At 55.2% G+C, this 18,839-nt stretch overlaps 1 protein-coding gene across 7 annotated transcripts in view; it reads left to right on the plus strand.

Moving 5' to 3' along the window:
* The first annotated feature begins 3,774 nt into the window (after window positions 1-3,774).
* SEMA4F (ssemaphorin 4F) overlaps window positions 3,775-18,839 on the plus strand; it is a 148,303-nt gene continuing 133,238 nt past the window's right edge. For all 7 annotated transcript variants that reach the window (XM_075128216.1, XM_075128219.1, XM_075128217.1 and 4 more), the window contains exon 1: window positions 3,775-3,933. In XM_075128216.1, coding sequence (XP_074984317.1) covers window positions 3,849-3,933 — 85 coding nt within the window. In that variant the 5' untranslated portion in view covers window positions 3,775-3,848. The remainder of the gene's footprint in view (window positions 3,934-18,839) is intronic.

The raw sequence follows: 18,839 nt of genomic DNA on the forward strand, positions 1-18,839 counted from the left end.
GGGGGAGAGGCGATGTGCGGGGAGCACAGGGGGATGGGGTGCAGAAGGCTGTGGGGGAGGGGTGCAGGGGGAGAGGCGATGTGCGGGGAGCACAGGGGGATGGGGTGCAGAAGGCTGTGGGGGAGGGGTGCAGGGGGAGAGGCGATGTGCGGGGAGCAAAGGGGGATGGGGTGCAGAAGGCTGTGCGGGAGGGGTGCAGGGGGAGAGGCGATGTGCGGGGAGCACAGGGGGATGGGGTGCAGAAGGCTGTGCGGGAGGGGTGCAGGGGGAGAGGCGATGTGCGGGGAGCACAGGGGGATGGGGTGCAGAAGGCTGTGCGGGAGGGGTGCAGGGGGAGAGGCGATGTGCGGGGAGCACAGGGGGATGGGGTGCAGAGGGCTGTGCGGGAGGGGTGCAGGGGGAGAGGCGATGTGCGGGGAGCACAGGGGGATGGGGTGCAGAGGGCTGTGGGGGAGGGGTGCAGGGGGAGAGGCGATGTGCGGGGAGCACAGGGGGATGGGGTGCAGAGGGCTGTGGGGGAGGGGTGCAGGGGAGAGGCGATGTGCGGGGAGCACAGGGGGATGGGGTGCAGAGGGCTGTGGGGGAGGGGTGCAGGGGGAGAGGCGATGTGCGGGGAGCACAGGGGGATGGGGTGCAGAGGGCTGTGGGGGAGGGGTGCAGGGGGAGAGGCGATGTGCGGGGAGCACAGGGGGATGGGGTGCAGAGGGCTGTGGGGGAGGGGTGCAGGGGGAGAGGCGATGTGCGGGGAGCACGGGGGGATGGGGTGCAGAGGGCTGTGGGGGAGGGGTGCGGGGGGAGAGGCGATGTGCGGGGAGCACGGGGGGATGGGGTGCAGAAGGCTGTGGGGGAGGGGTGCGGGGGGAGAGGCGATGTGCGGGGAGCACGGGGGGATGGGGTGCAGAAGGCTGTGGGGGAGGGGTGCGGGGGGGGCGATGTGCGGGGTTTCACGGGGGGATGGGGTGCAGAAGGCTGTGGGGGAGGGGTGCGGGGGGAGAGGCGATGTGCGGGGAGCACGGGGGGATGGGATGCAGAAGGCTGTGGGGGAGGGGTGCGGGGGGAGAGGCGATGTGCGGGGAGCACGGGGGGATGGGGTGCAGAAGGCTGTGGGGGAGGGGTGCGGGGGGAGAGGCGATGTGTGGGGAGCACGGGGGGATGGGGTGCAGAAGGCTGTGGGGGAGGGGTGCGGGGGGAGAGGCGATGTGCGGGGAGCACGGGGAGATGGGGTGCAGAAGGCTGTGGGGGAGGGGTGCAGGGGGAGAGGCGATGTGCGGGGAGCACGGGAGGATGGGGTGCAGAAGGCTGTGGGGGAGGGGTGCGGGGGGAGAGGCGATGTGCGGGGAGCACGGGGGGATGGGGTGCAGAAGGCTGTGGGGGAGGGGTGCGGGGGGAGAGGCGATGTGCGGGGAGCACGGGGGGATGGGGTGCAGAAGGCTGTGGGGGAGGGGTGCGGGGGGAGAGGCGATGTGCGGGGAGCACGGGGGGATGGGGTGCAGAAGGCTGTGGGGGAGGGGTGCGGGGGGAGAGGCGATGTGCGGGGAGCATGGGGGAGGGGTGCAGGGGGAGAGGCGATGTGCGGGGAGCACAGGGGGATGGGGTGCAGAAGGCTGTGGGGGAGGGGTGCAGGGGGAGAGGCGATGTGCGGGGAGCACGGGGAGATGGGGTGCAGAAGGCTGTGGGGGAGGGGTGCAGGGGGAGAGGCGATGTGCGGGGAGCACAGGGGGAGGGGTGCAGGGGGAGAGGCGATGTGCGGGGAGCACGGGGGGATGGGGTGCAGAAGGCTGTGCGGGAGGGGTGCAGGGGGAGAGGCGATGTGCGGGGAGCACGGGGAGATGGGGTGCAGAATGCTGTGGGGGAGGGGTGCGGGGGGAGAGGCGATGTGCGGGGAGCACGGGGGGATGGGGTGCAGAAGGCTGTGCGGGAGGGGTGCAGGGGGAGAGGCGATGTGCGGGGAGCACAGGGGGATGGGGTGCAGAAGGCTGTGGGGGAGGGGTGCGGGGGGAGAGGCGATGTGCGGGGAGCACGGGGGGATGGGGTGCAGAAGGCTGTGGGGGAGGGGTGCGGGGGGAGAGGCGATGTGCGGGGAGCACGGGGGGATGGGGTGCAGAAGGCTGTGGGGGAGGGGTGCGGGGGGAGAGGCGATGTGCGGGGAGCACGGGGGGATGGGGTGCAGAAGGCTGTGGGGGAGGGGTGCGGGGGGAGAGGCGATGTGCGGGGAGCACGGGGGGATGGGGTGCAGAAGGCTGTGGGGGAGGGGTGCAGGGGGAGAGGCGATGTGCGGGGAGCACGGGGAGATGGGGTGCAGAAGGCTGTGGGGGAGGGGTGCAGGGGGAGAGGCGATGTGCGGGGAGCACGGGAGGATGGGGTGCAGAAGGCTGTGGGGGAGGGGTGCGGGGGGAGAGGCGATGTGCGGGGAGCACGGGGGGATGGGGTGCAGAAGGCTGTGGGGGAGGGGTGCGGGGGGAGAGGCGATGTGCGGGGAGCACGGGGGGATGGGGTGCAGAAGGCTGTGGGGGAGGGGTGCGGGGGGAGAGGCGATGTGCGGGGAGCACGGGGGGATGGGGTGCAGAAGGCTGTGGGGGAGGGGTGCGGGGGGAGAGGCGATGTGCGGGGAGCATGGGGGAGGGGTGCAGGGGGAGAGGCGATGTGCGGGGAGCACAGGGGGATGGGGTGCAGAAGGCTGTGGGGGAGGGGTGCAGGGGGAGAGGCGATGTGCGGGGAGCACGGGGAGATGGGGTGCAGAAGGCTGTGGGGGAGGGGTGCAGGGGGAGAGGCGATGTGCGGGGAGCACAGGGGGAGGGGTGCAGGGGGAGAGGCGATGTGCGGGGAGCACGGGGGGATGGGGTGCAGAAGGCTGTGCGGGAGGGGTGCAGGGGGAGAGGCGATGTGCGGGGAGCACGGGGAGATGGGGTGCAGAATGCTGTGGGGGAGGGGTGCGGGGGGAGAGGCGATGTGCGGGGAGCACGGGGGGATGGGGTGCAGAAGGCTGTGCGGGAGGGGTGCAGGGGGAGAGGCGATGTGCGGGGAGCACAGGGGGATGGGGTGCAGAAGGCTGTGGGGGAGGGGTGCGGGGGGAGAGGCGATGTGCGGGGAGCACGGGGGGATGGGGTGCAGAAGGCTGTGGGGGAGGGGTGCGGGGGGAGAGGCGATGTGCGGGGAGCACGGGGGGATGGGGTGCAGAAGGCTGTGGGGGAGGGGTGCGGGGGGAGAGGCGATGTGCGGGGAGCACGGGGGGATGGGGTGCAGAAGGCTGTGGGGGAGGGGTGCGGGGGGAGAGGCGATGTGCGGGGAGCACGGGGGGATGGGGTGCAGAAGGCTGTGGGGGAGGGGTGCGGGGGGAGAGGCGATGTGCGGGGAGCACGGGGGGATGGGGTGCAGAAGGCTGTGGGGGAGGGGTGCGGGGGGAGAGGCGATGTGCGGGGAGCACAGGGGGATGGGGTGCAGAAGGCTGTGGGGGAGGGGTGCAGGGGGAGAGGCGATGTGCGGGGAGCACGGGGGGATGGGGTGCAGAAGGCTGTGCGGGAGGGGTGCAGGGGGAGAGGCGATGTGCGGGGAGCACAGGGGGATGGGGTGCAGGTTGCTCGGGGGAGGGCTGGAGCGCTGGGGGTCGCAGGCGGGCTGGGGTCGGGGTCACAGGTCGGGACGCCCCAGGGCGGGCTGGTGCCCCACGTGTTCAGTCCCGGGAGGGACTTTGTCCCCCCCCCCGCGGAGCTACCTGCGCCAGGGGCGTTGCGCGGCGACGTCACGGGGCCACCTGGCGGGGCGGGGCCCGGGGCGGCTGCGGGGAGCGGCGGGAGGCCGGAGCGGGCTGCAGCGGCGGCCGGAAGAAAGCGGGACCCGGGCGGCCGAGAATGGGGCCGGGGCTCGGGCTCTTGCTCCTGCTGCTGGGGGCTGCCGCGCGCTCCGCCGTGCCCCGCACAGAGAGACCCTTCCCGGGTAAGGGCGGGCGGGGGCTGCCGGGCGGGGGTGCCCATCTCCCCGGCGGGGGGGGCATTTCCGTCTCCCCGGGGTCCCGGCGGGGGGGGCGAGGGGCATTTCCGTCTCCCCGGGGTCCCGGCGGGGGGGGAGGGGCATTTCCATCTCCCTGGGGTCCCGGCGGGGGGGGCCCTATCGCGCCGGGTGCTGCTGCCCGACCCCGGTAGCCAGCTGCCCGCCCGGGCGTGGCTGCCTCCTGCGGGGGGGGCCGAGCCGGGCTGAGCCGGGGGCTGCCGAGCCGAGCCGGGCGGGGCCGAGCCGGGCAGCCTGGGGACCGGCGGGCGGGGGCCGAGCGGCGGCCGCTGCGCAGCGGAGCCGGGCGGGCGGGGAGCCGGGCGCCCGCCCCGCCCGCAGACCCTCGCCGGCCGGTCCCCGGCCTCGCCCGCTCGCCCTGGGCACTGGCTGGATGATGTCACCCGCCGCCAGGGCAGCAGCCCCCAGCGATGCCGAGCCCCGGCCTGCGGGTTTGCTGCCGGGCGTGCCGGCGGCTCGGCAGGCTGCGGCATCCGCCGCGGGTCGGGGTCGGGGTCTGTCCGGGGCGGGCTGCTCGGAGCGAGGCCCCCCGGCTCCGGCCGGGCGCGCTCTGCGGGGTGCCCGAGCGAGTGGGGCTGTCTAGGCTCCTGCCCCCTCTGCTGCGGATCAGCTGGTGTCGCGGGGAGCTGCATGGACAGCGGCTTTTGACAAAGGCCAGGTCGTCTTAGAATCGTGTTAGAGGATCGTGATTTAGGTTAAAAACGAAGCACTCGCAAGTAAAAGCCCTAATGTTGTTGTACCAATAAAATAAAAACCAGCAGGATCTTATTAAAGGGAAAAAGGCAAAATACCACATTTATTGTGAATACAGAAAGAATCATAGTAAGCAGTTAGTTATAGCTATAACATTCCATTCAATCTCGTATTTAGTCACTCATTCATTCATACAAACATACACACACACACACAGGTTCTGCAAGGTTGTTATCATAGTTACCAGCCTTAGAGTTGCTCACGCCAAGCCACTGGCCAGGTGGCCTGGACATGAGAAGGGAGCAGGGCCTTGTCAGATGCTCATCTGATGCTCCTGGAAGTTGGTTTGCAGAATCAGACCCCAAAGTTCTCACTTTTTAGAGTCTATTTTTATAGGAATTTCTTCCTATGCCAGTCTATGGGAATTGCTTCATCATGCTGTTGCTGAATCAATCAGCAGATAGCACATTCCTGACGGCTCCAAGATGTTATCTTGTTCTTTGGTTCTCCCATTCTTGAGGCTGTTGGGTGGATTCCAGTCTGCCCTCCGGGGGGTCCTCTGGTTATTTCCTCTTGACGCCTTCTTCAGCCGATGGACACTGGATTCTTAGGCTGGCACCTCCCTGATCATTCAGTTATTATCCACACCAAGCAGCCATCCACATACATCCTCTATCTCTATTTTAATCACAATTGTTAATACAACAAAAGGGTGGGGAGTCTCTGGGTGCTGTTTCTGTTGTTAGAGTATTGCTTTGAGTCTCTCTCTCTGTGAATTGCTTTGAGAATAGACTCTGTCTTAGAATGTACTAACACAATTAGCAGCTTGCAAGTTTCACACATAGAGGGAGAGAAACAGTACCAAAAACCAAGAGACCTCTTAATTAGTAATACCCTGGAATTTAAACTCTGGGGAATCAAACTCATTTGTGATTTTAATACAGAACTTCTTTAATATGATCCAACAATGTGGCCCCGCGTTGTGATACAGCCTGTGTGTGGCCAGACGTTATTTCGCAGGACCCTTGACACATTCAGTGAGGGGGCCTAAGGAGGCAAATTAAGGTTGGGCAGGAAAACAAATCTGGCATTTCTAACCGTTGGATGCTTCGCTTTGCAGCCGTAATATTCTTTTAAGGGAGCTTTTTAAAACAGAGCTTCCGGGCCTTTCTTCAGGAACTGGAAAAATCAAACCCTAATTCAGCCACCTGGCTAATCAGCAACGTTAGAACCGTTGGATCCACAGCACCTGCGTATCACTTGAGCTAAGGGGGTAGCTGAAGCCAGTGGCAGGTTGTCCCCCTCTACGTGGGCCAGACAGTACAGGGAGAGGGGGCATGGATTCTTGGCAGTGGGCTTCACAGCTATTTGGCAACAGCAGAAGAACCTTGAGATTCAGTTGAGGCTTCTGTCCCTGGTTCTGAGGGGAGTGTGCTATAGTGGTTACCAACCCACCCTGCCTTCCAGCCTGTCCTTGTCTTATTGAATTTATTCAATTCAAGTCTTTTTACAGTGGTAGCCACAGTTTATACTGAGTACAATACTCCTGGTTGTGTTTCTTGCTCCACTTGTGTTTAGCGGTGATTTTTTTTTTTCTTGGTTTGGGTGGATAACTGGGAGAAATGATCTGTAGCCTTGTATCATCTATGGTAGAGGTTGAAAGCCACTCCAGACTACTGTACCCCTTTCAGAAGTTTGATTTGTCTTGCATATCCCCAAGTTTCACCTCACTTAAAAACTATTTGTTTACAAAATCAGGCATAAAAATACAAGAGTGTCACAGCCCACTAGTACTGAAAACTTGCTGACTTTCTCATTTTTACCATATGATTATAAAATAAAGCAATTGGAATATAAGTATTGTACCTACATTTCAGTGTATAGTATATAGAGCAGTATAAAAAACTCATTGAATGAAATTTTAGTTTGTACTGACTTTGCTAGTGCTTTTTATGTTGCCTGTTGTAAAACTAGGCAAATATCTAGATGAGTTGATGTACCCCCTAGAAGACCTCTGTGTACCCCCAGGGGCACATGTACCCCTGGTTGAGACTACTAACCTATGGGTTCCTTGGAGGCTGAAATAAATGCACATCCCTTGCTGCTGGCCTCTTAGCCCTTGTCTTCATTAGGAAAAAGCGTGTTCTTTCTTTGTTAGCTAATGTGGTAACTAAAAGGGGCAAAATGCTAATAGAGACCAGGAGGTTGTAGCTTTAACATGAGTTATTAGCAAATCAAGGTAAGTCCTAGGCTCTCCCAGTGTCTTTATCTTAACCGTCTAACGCATGTGAAATGTCGTAACAGAAAGGTACAATCTGCCTTGGTTTCCCTAGGAAGTTACCACATATTAAGTAAGCAGTTCCTATGATTGGGATAGACTTTATTTGGAGACTTCTGTTTGTCAGTATAAATGCATTGTGTTAATGGAAGTAAATAAGCTATGCCTACTGGCTTATAATCGCCGCCATTTCCTGTAGCGTTCATTATGTCGTCTTAACACTCTCCCCCATCAGTGTGATCTACATTAACTCTACCTAAGTAGTACACCCTTCAGAAGAGTGATCTCCTCAGGACCTGTTATAGGGCTGGGGCTCTGCATGGTCCCAGCTATATGTATTTTACTACTAATGTGTGGAAATGATTTCTGAGCCAGACAGTTTCATGTGTGTAGTCGTGATGGGATATGACTGCCCTTTTATAGCATCCTTTGTCCATGGCTTAAATTGATTAATTTACTGCATGTTTAGTATCAGGTTATATAATTATTGTAGAAATACCAGCCCTGCAGTAAGACTCAGGAACCAGGATCCTACTTAAGCTGCTGCCTCATTTGCGTGAGGCTGGTTTTAGAATATTGATTTTTTTTGTGTGTGTGTGCAAAGCCCATTGTTTGCTTGGCCCCATTCTTTCTGATGAATATCTGTGCAGAGTGACTTATACTTCTAGAGGAAGGGTTGTAAATGCATTAGCTAGCTGAAGGAGAAAGCATGTAGCTGTATCAGACCCTGTGAAATGGAAAAGGTGGTAGAGGTAATGGCTTTTATTGGGCATACACAGGAGTTCAGATATAAAAGTAGGGGAACTCCAGGCCACGGCGGAAATCCAGTTATGTCAAATGTTTCCTGACTGTGACCGATTAGATTGAGTGGAGAATATAGTGTCCTACATTGCTTCGTTGTAGCTGTAGCTAATTTTATAAATCTTTGAAATGAGAAAATATGGATACCTGGGAAGGTTTACTTATAGGAACATCTGTGTGTCTAAAGGCACTGAGCCAGGGAAGTTGGAATCCCACCTTTAAAACTCCCTTTTAAATGCTGCTTCTGCATGGGGGCGAGCAAGAATAAATGCACATAAAATGGCATTTTTGCCTTCTATGGGAAGGAGCTGATGTGGGTGCGCTGGCTAAAAGTTTTGCCTCTGTCTCCAACAGGACTAAAGGTTCGGGCCAATGTGCTGTAGGCAGTGAGGCAATGGCATAGGCACCAGCTTTCTAATTTCCCCGGGGTGCTCGACGCTCTGCCCCAGACCCCACCCCACTTCACCCCTTCCCTCAAGGCCTCACTCCTGCTGCTCTCATCAGGCCTCAAGCCAGCACTGCCTGGACTTGGCAGCGTGCTTTCCCCCAGACTAGCCGTAAGGTGTTGGGCTGGAAATCTCTCCATGAAATCTGAGACAAGTAACATAAGAACGTAGATCTGGCAAGGACTTCCTGGATCATTGAGTCCAGTCCCCTGCTGTCACAGGCAACCCTGTCAGATAGCACTGTTCATAAATTTATCAAGCTCCATCTTAAAAGGAGTTGGGTTGTTTGCCCCGACCCCTCCTATTGGGAAGCTGTTCCAGAACCTCCCATCTCTGATAGTAAGAAACCATCTCCAAATTTTCATCCTAAGTTTACTCTCGCACCAACACTGTCCTTCATCTTCAATAGCTTTTCTCCCTCCCTTGTGTTTACCCCTTGATGTATTTATAGAGAGCAATCAGATCCCCTCGCAGCCTTCATTTTGCTCTGCTAAACAAGTCAATTGTTTTTAGTATCTCCTTGTAAGATAGGTGGTTCTTTTCTCTTGTCACTGGAGAGCAAAACAGCATCAGAATTCAGAGTAGTAGCCGTGTTAGTCTGTATTCGCCAAAAGAAAAGGAGTACTTGTGGCACCTTAGACTAACCAATTTATTTGAGCATAAGCTTTCATGAGCTACAGCTCACTTCATCGGATGCATTCAGTGGAAAATGGGGTTCTGTGCACTAGGCGGAATGTGGGACCCCCTCTGAGTCTGGTACTAACTGCCAGCCCCAGAGGGTTGGGAGGCAGCAGGTAGACTGGCATCTCGGGTGTTTTCCACTCTCAGCTTTAGTTTAAAAAAAAAAAGTCTTCAGCTGTTATGAAAGGTTTCAGAGGAACAGCCGTGTTAGTCTGTATTCGCAAAAAGAAAAGGAGTACTTGTGGCACCTTAGAGACTAACCAATTTATTTGAGCATGAGCTTTCGTGAGCTACAGCTCACTTCAGCTCATGCTCAAATAAATTGGTTAGTCTCTAAGGTGCCACAAGTACTCCTTTTCTTTTAGCTGTTATGAAAGAAACCTTCAAAACATGAATCAAATGAAACTGATGTAGTGATGTCTTCCTGAGTCTGCAGAGAGCCCGAAACAGTTGTTTATAAGTGTAAGCTGCCACATTGCTGCCCCAAACGGGCCTTTTCATCCTTTCAGGTTTGCATTGGGGCTGATCTCTGCTGAACTTTAATCTTTAACACTGCTGGGGTGGATCTTTACTAGGGAAATGTTATATTCTTTCTTTATCAGTGAACATAAGAATGGCCATACTGGGTCAGACCAAAGGTCCATCCAGCCCAGCATCCTGTCCGCCAACAGTGGCCAATGCCAGGTGCCCCAGAGGGAGTGAACCTAACAGGTAATGATCTAGTGATCTCTCTGCTGCCATCCATCTCCACCCTCTGACAAACAGAGGCTAGGGACACCAGTCCTTACCCATCCTGGCTTATAGCCATTAAGTGAACACATGGTAACTAGCAAGGTGTACAATTCTAGTGAAGACAAGGCCATTTGTAGTTTTACATTTTAGCAGGTTGAGGTTACAGCTATGGGAACGCCTAGGGTTTACCATGGCCACCTTACATGTTAAAACTCCAGCGGTCTTGTCTTCACTGGGACTTTGCCATGTGTTGGCTAACGCAAGGTAAGAATGCACCTTCTCGTCTAGTGAAGGCAAGACTGTAACATGTCAGCAGAACGCTGTACAAACTCTTCATGATGTTGTAGTTCTCACACTGTCCCTGGTTACCTGGCCTCTGGCCCAGATCTAACCATTCTAAAACTCTGTCCTGGACTAGCTCTCAGGAGCTCACTTTCCTGACCACCTTGCCTCTCCCTGTCTTCCCCTTAATTTCTCCTCATGGGACTTGACCTCCTTAGGGCCTGCTCCCGCTCCCATTGAAGTAAGTAGGAACTTTCTTAGCTATTTAACACAGCACTTCTGTTTCTGTTTTCTCTTATAACTCAGCTCTGCTATTCCTGAAGGCTGCAGGTCATGCTTAGTCTTTTGTGTGCTGCCATCTTTGTTCTGGGTGGGTCCTGAGTTGGTTTCAATCCTTGTTAGTGAAGAGGGGAGGCTTTTGGAGAAGGCAGAGTTCACACCAGCACCCCAAAACGGCTTTGGCACCTTCTGCTTTCTTGTGGAAACGAGTTCCCTTGCAAGAATGCTCTGAACTACTCACGCTGGTTCTGTCAGTAGCTGCGCTCGCTGGTAACATTGCCATCTCAGACAGGCCCTGTATGCCCTGGCCATGCTGGCCTCTGCAGTGTGCTCCCTGCCCTCCCACTACCTCCTTTCTTAATCACTGTGGACAACACGCCCATCCTGCCTGTTACTCAGGCTCGTAGTCTGGGTGTCACCTTTGACCTGGGCCCCTCTCTAGGTCCTCAGACCCATGCTAGGTCTACATCTTGCAGGTACTTTCTGCATAATGTTTCCTAAGATATGGCCTTTCCAATCCATTCATGCAGCTAAAGCTCTCATCCAGGCTGCTACTGCTGCGTATGAGGCTTGGTTGGAGGGGTTCAGCCCATGTATCTGGTCCCCACAGTATCCCTGTAGTGCTGCATACATGACTAAGATAGCACTCTGCATCAGTTTAGGTCACTTACTGGGTCTGGATTAGGTCTCCAGGTTTTTATGCTTGGGAGATTTGGCGCTGTGAAACAGCTGGAGCAATGGCTGGTAATCCCTAATCCCTGCCGTGCGGGCCATGTCTCATCTCTGCAGTGCCGCTGGCATGCAGTCAGCCCAGCTCCTGCCTGCTGCCTGAGCTGTTGTGGTGAGCAGTTTGCAGAAAGAGTTGACTGTGTCTGAAAATAAACACTTCCTGGTCTGACCTCCGCTCTGAGTGGCAACAGCTCTCTGGGGGCCCCATCCAGGCACAGGAGCACCTCTGTTAAATGAGAAGTGGAGCAATGGAAGTGGTCTCCTGTTGTGACCTGCCAAACTATGGCAAAAACAATGAGGAGTCCTGTGCCACCTTAAAGATCTGGAGGGTAGGTCTGCTGATGGAGGTCTCTAGGAGGAAGTGGGAACGAGAGGAGGTTTAGAGCAGATTCTGTCCCCAGAGAGAGACATTCAGAGGGAAGTAAAACACATGTTGCCTCTAACCTGCTGGGGGCAGGCCTTGGACTGGGCTGGTGCACGGTGCACTGGTTCAGCTCAGACTGTTTGCTTGTTCGATAGAACTTCAGCTTTCATGTTTTTAGGTGAGGAAGGGTTGGTCTGTCAGTACTGCTTTCGCTATTGCTAAGGCTACGATTTACTCACTGGTGGTGTTAGTAAAAGTCACGGGCAATAAACAAAAAGTCACTAAATCTTAGATGCTGGGGGAGGGGGTGCTCCAGCGGCTGCTGCTGCTCTGGAGGCTCTAACTGTTCGCATTTGAGGCTTTATTGCAGTGTTAAGTGTGTATCGCCAACACAGAGATGAGTCTGCCAGGAGCTGTGGTGTGCCGGCTCTGGGAGCTGTGGGGCAGGTGCCCAGAGAGGATGACTGTAAACTTTGGCATTAACTATTTCATCCTTCATATGGGAGGGTCACAGATCTGCCCAGCCTACTGAGCTGGTGTCTTATTGGGTGGTACTAGTCGGTGGCGCTGGGTAGCTACCACTGCTGAGGGGGAGTTGGGCCTGGCAGGGCGGTACTGTCCTGTTTTTGAACAGCTGTGTGATCTAGTGTGAACGATGTCTCTTTCTGATCACTTGCAGGGGTGCCACCTCTACTCCCATTTGGACCCCTGGCTTATAGGAGGCAGCCACCCTTTGCCCTGCAACACGATAACCTCTGAGTCACTGAATGCATCCGATGAAGTGAGCTGTAGCTCACGAAAGCTCATGCTCAAATAAATGTTAGTCTCTAAGGTGCCACAAGTACTCCTTTTTGCATAAGTAGTTAGTGCATTTCAAGGGACCATTCACATGTAGTGGCCTGTTCACACCCCTCCAGTCATGGGGAGGAAGGCAGCTGGGGGAGGTTGTTGCAATAAGCCAGAAATCAGGTTTCAGAGTAGCAGCCGTGTTAGTCTGTATCCGCAAAAATAACAGGAGGACTTGTGGCACCTTAGAGACTAACCAATTTATTTGAGCATAAGCTTTTGTGAGCTACAGCTCACTTCATGCTAACCCTAAGCTACCCTGCTGGTGGCTGGAAGAGCACTTCCCCTTGTCTGCACAGAGAGTGGAGGTCTTTTCTCCCCTAAAATCCATTTGGAAGCTGAAGCTGGTGACCTGCATGCTGAGCGTGCAAACACCTTGCACCCGTGGGCTGGCAGCTGCCCTGGTGGCATGTGTGAACCTACTTCTCCTGCATGATGCTGCTGCTCTTGTGGTTAGCGGGCAGATGCTGGGGCTGGAGTGGGAGAAAGGAGGTGCTGACAAGTTGTTCTCTGTGGGATCCCTTGGCTTTGGAGTTCGATTCCAACTCCTCCACTGCCCCCAGTCTGCAATAGCCTGGACTGACTGACCTTAGGGTGTGCTGCCCTGTTCGGGGTGGGGGCAGGGAAGTGGCTGTGGTTTGCACCTGGGCGGTGGCTGAAATAACTGTAGTTACATGGGGGAGGGAAGTTTGCTGGCTGGCTGTGTTTAAACCTTCAGTCAAAGCCTGGCCTGAGGGAGAGGCTTTGTATTTGCATGTAAGCTAACATGAACAGCTGGGACAAAGGCTGCCCCATGGTGGGAAGGGGAAGATCAGAAGATCCAGGGAATAGAGCTACACCAGCAAAGGGAAAGTGTAGCTGAACAAGGGAACTTTCTAATTGACAAGATTTATACAGGAGAAGCCAGCTAACAAGATTTACCCAGGGGAAGCGGAGGTGCTCTGCAGCATTGTGGAGCTGTCAGGTGCACATAGGACACATGCTGAGAACTGTCTCCTTTTGGTTTTTATGGTTGCAGGTGTGGCCCAGCACAGGAGGGAAATGGCTCTCTGCCTGAAATCCCAAGCTCATGGTGCTGCTGAGGAAGAGAAGCTGGTCTCTTGGTTTCAGTGGAATAGTCAGAGGGCAGCTTATTTTCCCCTTTTCCCCGGTCCATGGCATCTGCTCCAGTGGAAATCCTGCACCAGGGAGGAGAGTCAGAGGGTTTTTTCAAGTTACAGTAGCTCTTGAGTCCGCCGTGGGCAGTGACTCCGTCCTGGGGTGCTGAAGCCCAGAGTGGAGTGAGAAGAGTACTTTACTTCCCCCTCTCCCTCAGGGCAACTTCTCTCAGTCAGACACAGAGTGCAAAGTAACTGTGTGGGCTCCAGCCCGGGTCCTGCCGCTGGCCGGCGTTCCTGAAGATGGGGTCACAGCAGGAGCATACAGCAAGGACGGGGGTGTGTGGGAGAAAAGTCCCCCTCGTACCTGGCTGGCCTCAGGAAGGCATGGGGGACTTGCTCTGAAAAGGAGTGCCGTCCCGTTCGCACGAAGGGATTGACTTGTTGCTGCTTGCAGGGCCTGGCCTGGCCTGGCCTGGCCTTGGTTTGTCCGCTAGTGTGGAAGGAGCGGAAGTACTTCGCCCTGACCCAGGAAGGGCGCTTGGCCTCTCAGTTCTGCCAGTCACGGGTGCTCAGCTTACCGTGACATTTTGGCTCTTCGAGGTGCCGGAACCACATATTCCCTGGGTCTGAGCCATTCTGGCGCTTCCTGCTCGTGCCCTGTCCTGCTGGCTGCAGTGACCCAAGAGCATCCGTACCAGCCTCAGGGTGCAGAGTCCACAGTGGCTGAGAGTTCTACACTTAGATTTTACCAACCAGTTAGCAAGTGTAAACTCCCCAGGTACTTAACAGCCTGTCCACGGAATCACAGATGGTCCTCTTGGGTGCTCCAACCTGTCTTTCCACCAAAGAGAGTGTGTCTATGATAGGTGGTCCCTTGCACCATGAATTACAGCAATATTCAGGTTGTTCTTGGTCCCAAAGGACCAGTCACTTACCAGAGATCTAGTGTCCCACACCAAAGACAACACTTGTAGTTTCTTACAGGATTGTCTACATGAAGATTTATTAAAAAGGAAATGAGTTATTTACAATGTTAAAGCAGGTGAGCACGCACGCACAAATGAGTTACAATCTTACGTTTCAAAAGGTAATATAGGCTTCTGTAATAAGCAAGATCTATGTGTCCTTTAGGGCTAACCCAGGCTGAACAGCTGGGGATCCCTTGCTTATGTCTAGAAAACCTGGCCCCTTAGAGTCCAAGCAGCACCGAGATATAGTTCCTTCTTGTCAGGGGTTTTTATCCCCCTCCTTCTTTCTATTCTGAGCTGCAAACTCGGTTGAGGGGAGGAATCTGCTTGCATGACTCATCTTCAAGGGGGAGGGGGGACAAAACAACAAATGTCTTTTGTCCTCTTTGGCATCCCTCAATAGTCTGTCTGGTCAATGGACCTTCCCAATTGGGCAGGATGTTACATCTTCTGCTGGAGATGAGCCCTTCACACCAGTTAATGTGTCTGGTGAGTTACACAGTCTCAGAGGCTCACAGTACAGCCGCTCAGCTATTACCGTACAGCGTGGGATACAGATGCTGAGAGTAAGGCCTGGTCTGGGGTGGGGTGGGGGGATCGATCTAAGATACGTCGACTTCCGCTACGCCATTCTCGTAGCTGAAGTTGCATATCTTAGATCAACTTAGAATCACTTACTTTGCATCCTCACGGCACGGGATCGACGGCCGCTGCTCCCCCGTCGACTCCGCTTCCGCCTCTCGCCCTGGTGGAGTTCCAGAGTCGACAGCAGAGCGATTGGGGATCGTTTTATCACGTCTACACTAGAGGCGATAAATTGATCCCTGATAGATCAATCACTACCCGTCGATCCGGCGGGTAGTGTAGACGTGGCCTAAGATTAATGCTGGCAGCAGCTCACCAGCATCCCATAAAATCTAAACACGTTCTTAGAACCCGAACGCCTATTTTAACAATATACAGGGGAGCCAGGCTGATTCCAGCCATATATCTGTCCGTGCCCTAGGGAGACAGAGGGACTTTGGCACAAGCTGGCACCGGGTTGCCAGCATCATATGTACCATCCCTGGTAACCTTAGCCCAGCTAAGGTGGGTTGTGGATACCGAGGGGGGTTTACACCCACAGTACATCCCAGCTGCGTTGGTGTTTCTGGGGCTTCTCTCCACTTCTCCCTTCCCAGGTACAGACTAGCATGACCCAACTCCGAGATCCCAGGGCATCAGTCAGGAGAACATCTCGCCATCTGAGCTTATGGGTGGGGTTCTGACCAGTGAGTGTGGACCTGGCAGTGCTGCCCCAGAGCAGAATAAAATGGGAAGAGGAAGGGGCAGATCTGACTTTTCTGAGCACCAGCTTTGCTGTCTGTACATAACTGTCTTGCCCTGTTGGATGCTGACAGGACCGTTGCCAGCGGTGCCCCAGATTGAGTGAGAATTATGTGCTAACCCTGCTGGAGGCATGTGAGGTGAGGGCCCAAGAGAAGAGGGACCATTGTGAACGGGGCAAGGCCCAGTAGCAGTGTGAGGAGGCTTGTTCTGGGGCAGCCTGTTCAGTGCACATTGAGGTGGGCTGAAGCCTTGGCAGGGGTCAGGCTTTTCCCCGCCTTCTGACTGCCCTGACTCCTATCCACACCTCTGCCCCCTGGCCACCTCCCTGAACTCCCCCGCCCTCTATCCAACCCCCCTGCTCCCTGACCCCTTACCATGCTGCCTGGAGCACCGGTGGCTGGCGGCGCTATAGCCGTGCCGCCCAGAGCACCAGGACAGGCAGCCATGCCGCCCGGCTGGAGCCAGCCATGCCACTGCCCAGCACAGAGCACCTGGTCAGGCCGCGGCTCTGCAGCTGCGCTGCCCGGCAACAGCTCGCAATCCCACTGCCCAGAGCATTGCACCGGCGGTGCAGTGAGCTAAGGCTGTGGGGGAGAGGGAACAGTAGGGGAGGGGCCGGGGGCTAGCCTCCCGGCCCCAGAGCTCAGGGGCCACGCAGGAGGGTCCTGCGGGCTGTAGTTTGCCCACCTCTGCTCTACAGCAAAGCCAAACTGAAATTTGTTTCACGGACCCTAAGATCACGATTCAGATAAAAGCAAGTCTAATGTTTTGGAAACACAAGGTGACAAAAAGAAAACATAAAACACAATCAGCATTTCCCAAACGTGACCACCAGTGGATTTTTTGTGTGGCCGCAACCATGTCAAATCATGGGCGGAGATTGTGGGGCCAAAGCAGCGGCCCCTACCTACAGCACCCAGCTGTTACTCCTGATGAGCTATTTCCAAGGGAGGGGAGATATATGGCCTTGGTGTTTGCACTGGTGCCACCAGCAGGGATAGGTGCTCTGCACTGCACAGCTACCTGGGGGCTCTGGGCAGTGCCTCTGGAGAGAAATGGGGCCGGTGTGTGCAGTGTCAGAGGTGGCTCTTGTTGGTGGAGGCAGCTGCAGTGCTCAGTCACTGGGGCACCTCCTTGGGCATCTCCCCACTCCTGCCTGGCCAGGGCACAGGGAGCCTGGGACTCCCCTGGCAGCCAGTAAGTTCCCGACCCACCTTTCCTGGGGTGGGCTCTCACTGAAGGGCTGCAGGAGGCAGGGACAGAGAGACAGGTTTGTCAGAGAGGCCACCAGCAAGAGTTGCTGGCTGCACTCTAAGACCCCTTGCTCTAGCCTAGATTTATTAACAAGTTACTCTAGTAAGATATTGCTCGCCCTGACTCTCACTGCTGTGTGTGGCTGACAGTGGCTGCACAAACAAGTCCGTCCTGGAGAGCCTTCTCTTTGGGTATGAGCCGGTTGCTGTGCTTGAATTTCTTCCCTGCGGTGGCAAGTTACAATGTCAGTAGCAACTCGCTGAAGGCTCCGCGAAGAGATGAGATGGTACAGGCCAGACTGTGAGCCCAGCCCTGCATTCATGGTGTTTGTGAGGCTCCTCTTCCTGACCCTCCTCCTGCCTCTCTGGGAACTTTCTGCTTTGCAGTGCCCGAACTTGTCAGCACAAATGTGCTGGGCTGAGGCCAGCAGCCCGGAGAGGATGGCGGGTTTGTTCTGATGGGGAGGTGTGACCACAGCACATTGGAGCCCTGCTCATAGACAACGATCCCAATGCTCTAGGGCTGTACAAACACATAAGAACGGCCATACTGGGTCAGACCAAGGTCCATCTAGCCCAGTATCCTGTCTTCCAACAGGCCAATGCCAGGTGCCCCAGAGGGTGTGAACAGAGCAGGTAATCATCAAGTGATCCATCCCATCGCCCATTCCCAGCTTCTGGCAAACAGAGGTTAGGGACGCCATCCCTGCCCATCCTGGCTAATAGCCATTGATGGTCCTATCCTCCTTGAATTTATCTAGTTCTTTTTTGAACTCTGTTATAGTCTTGGCCTTCACAACATCCTCTGGCAAGGAATTCCACAGGCTGACTGTGTGTTGTGTGAAAAAATACTTCCTTTTGTTTGTTTTAAACCTGCTGCCTATTAATTTAATTTGGTGACCTGTAGTTCTTGTGTTATGAGAAGCAGTAAATAACACTTCCTTATCTACTTTCTCCACACCAGTCATGACTTTATAGACCTCTATCATATCCCCCCCCTTAGTTGTCTCTTTTCCAAGCTGAAAAGTCCCAGTCTTATTAATCTCTCCTCATATGGCAGCCGTTCCATACCCCTAATCATTTTTGTTTCCCTTTTTTGAACTTTTTCCAATTCCAATATGTCTTTTTTGAGACGGGGTGACCACAACTGCAGGCAGCATTCAGGGTGTGGGCGTAGCATGGATTTATATAGAGGCAACATGATATTTTCTCTCCTATTATCTCTCCCTTTCTTAATGATTCCCAGCATTCTGTTTGCTTTTTTTGACGGCCGCTGCACATTGAGTGGATGTTTTCAGAGAACTATCCACAATGACTCCATGATCATCTTTCAACAAAAAGATGATCTTTTCTTTGTCCGAGTAATACCTTGTGGGCCCCTTGAATGGCTGCAAGGGACAGGGGAGGGGAGCAGTTCACCAAGAGAAGACTGATTTCAGAGTAACAGCCGTGTTAGTCTGTATTTGCAAAAAGAAAAGGAGTACTTGTGGCACCTTAGAGACTAACCAATTTATTTGAGCATAAACTTTCGTGAGCTTATGCTCAAATAAATTGGTTAGTCTCTAAGGTGCCACAAGTACTCCTTTTCTTTTTGCAATAGAAGACTGTTACGCTTGCTCTTCTTCCCTGGAGACCAGATGGCTGTGAAATGGGGAACTGGGGCATCCCTGTATTTCCTTTCTTTATAAAACCTGCCCTTCCTGCATGGTACCTACATGTAATGCCCAGGAACGAACTCATCAGCTCTCGGACAGCTGCGGAGTGATCTGGAAGGCAGGGCACTTGGCCAGCTGATTGACTGAGCCCTGATGATGCCATGAGTATCTTGTTTATTGGCTGAGCGTCTAGTTACTCAGCATCCTGCTCAGGGAGCTCCGTGGAAGCTTATCTGAGCAGGCCTCCCCCTATTGCTGCTCCTGCAGTTAAATGTCATTCTTAAACTTTCCCCAGGCTCCAGTACACTGTTCCTGGCCAGGCAGAAAGCCTACCTTTCCTTCCCTGCTGTCCATCCCCCGTACCTTGACTGTCTGTCTGAAATGGCTCTATTCTGCCA

Source organism: Caretta caretta, chromosome 4 (genome assembly GCF_965140235.1).
Source record: "Caretta caretta isolate rCarCar2 chromosome 4, rCarCar1.hap1, whole genome shotgun sequence".
NCBI lineage: Eukaryota > Metazoa > Chordata > Testudines > Cheloniidae > Caretta > Caretta caretta.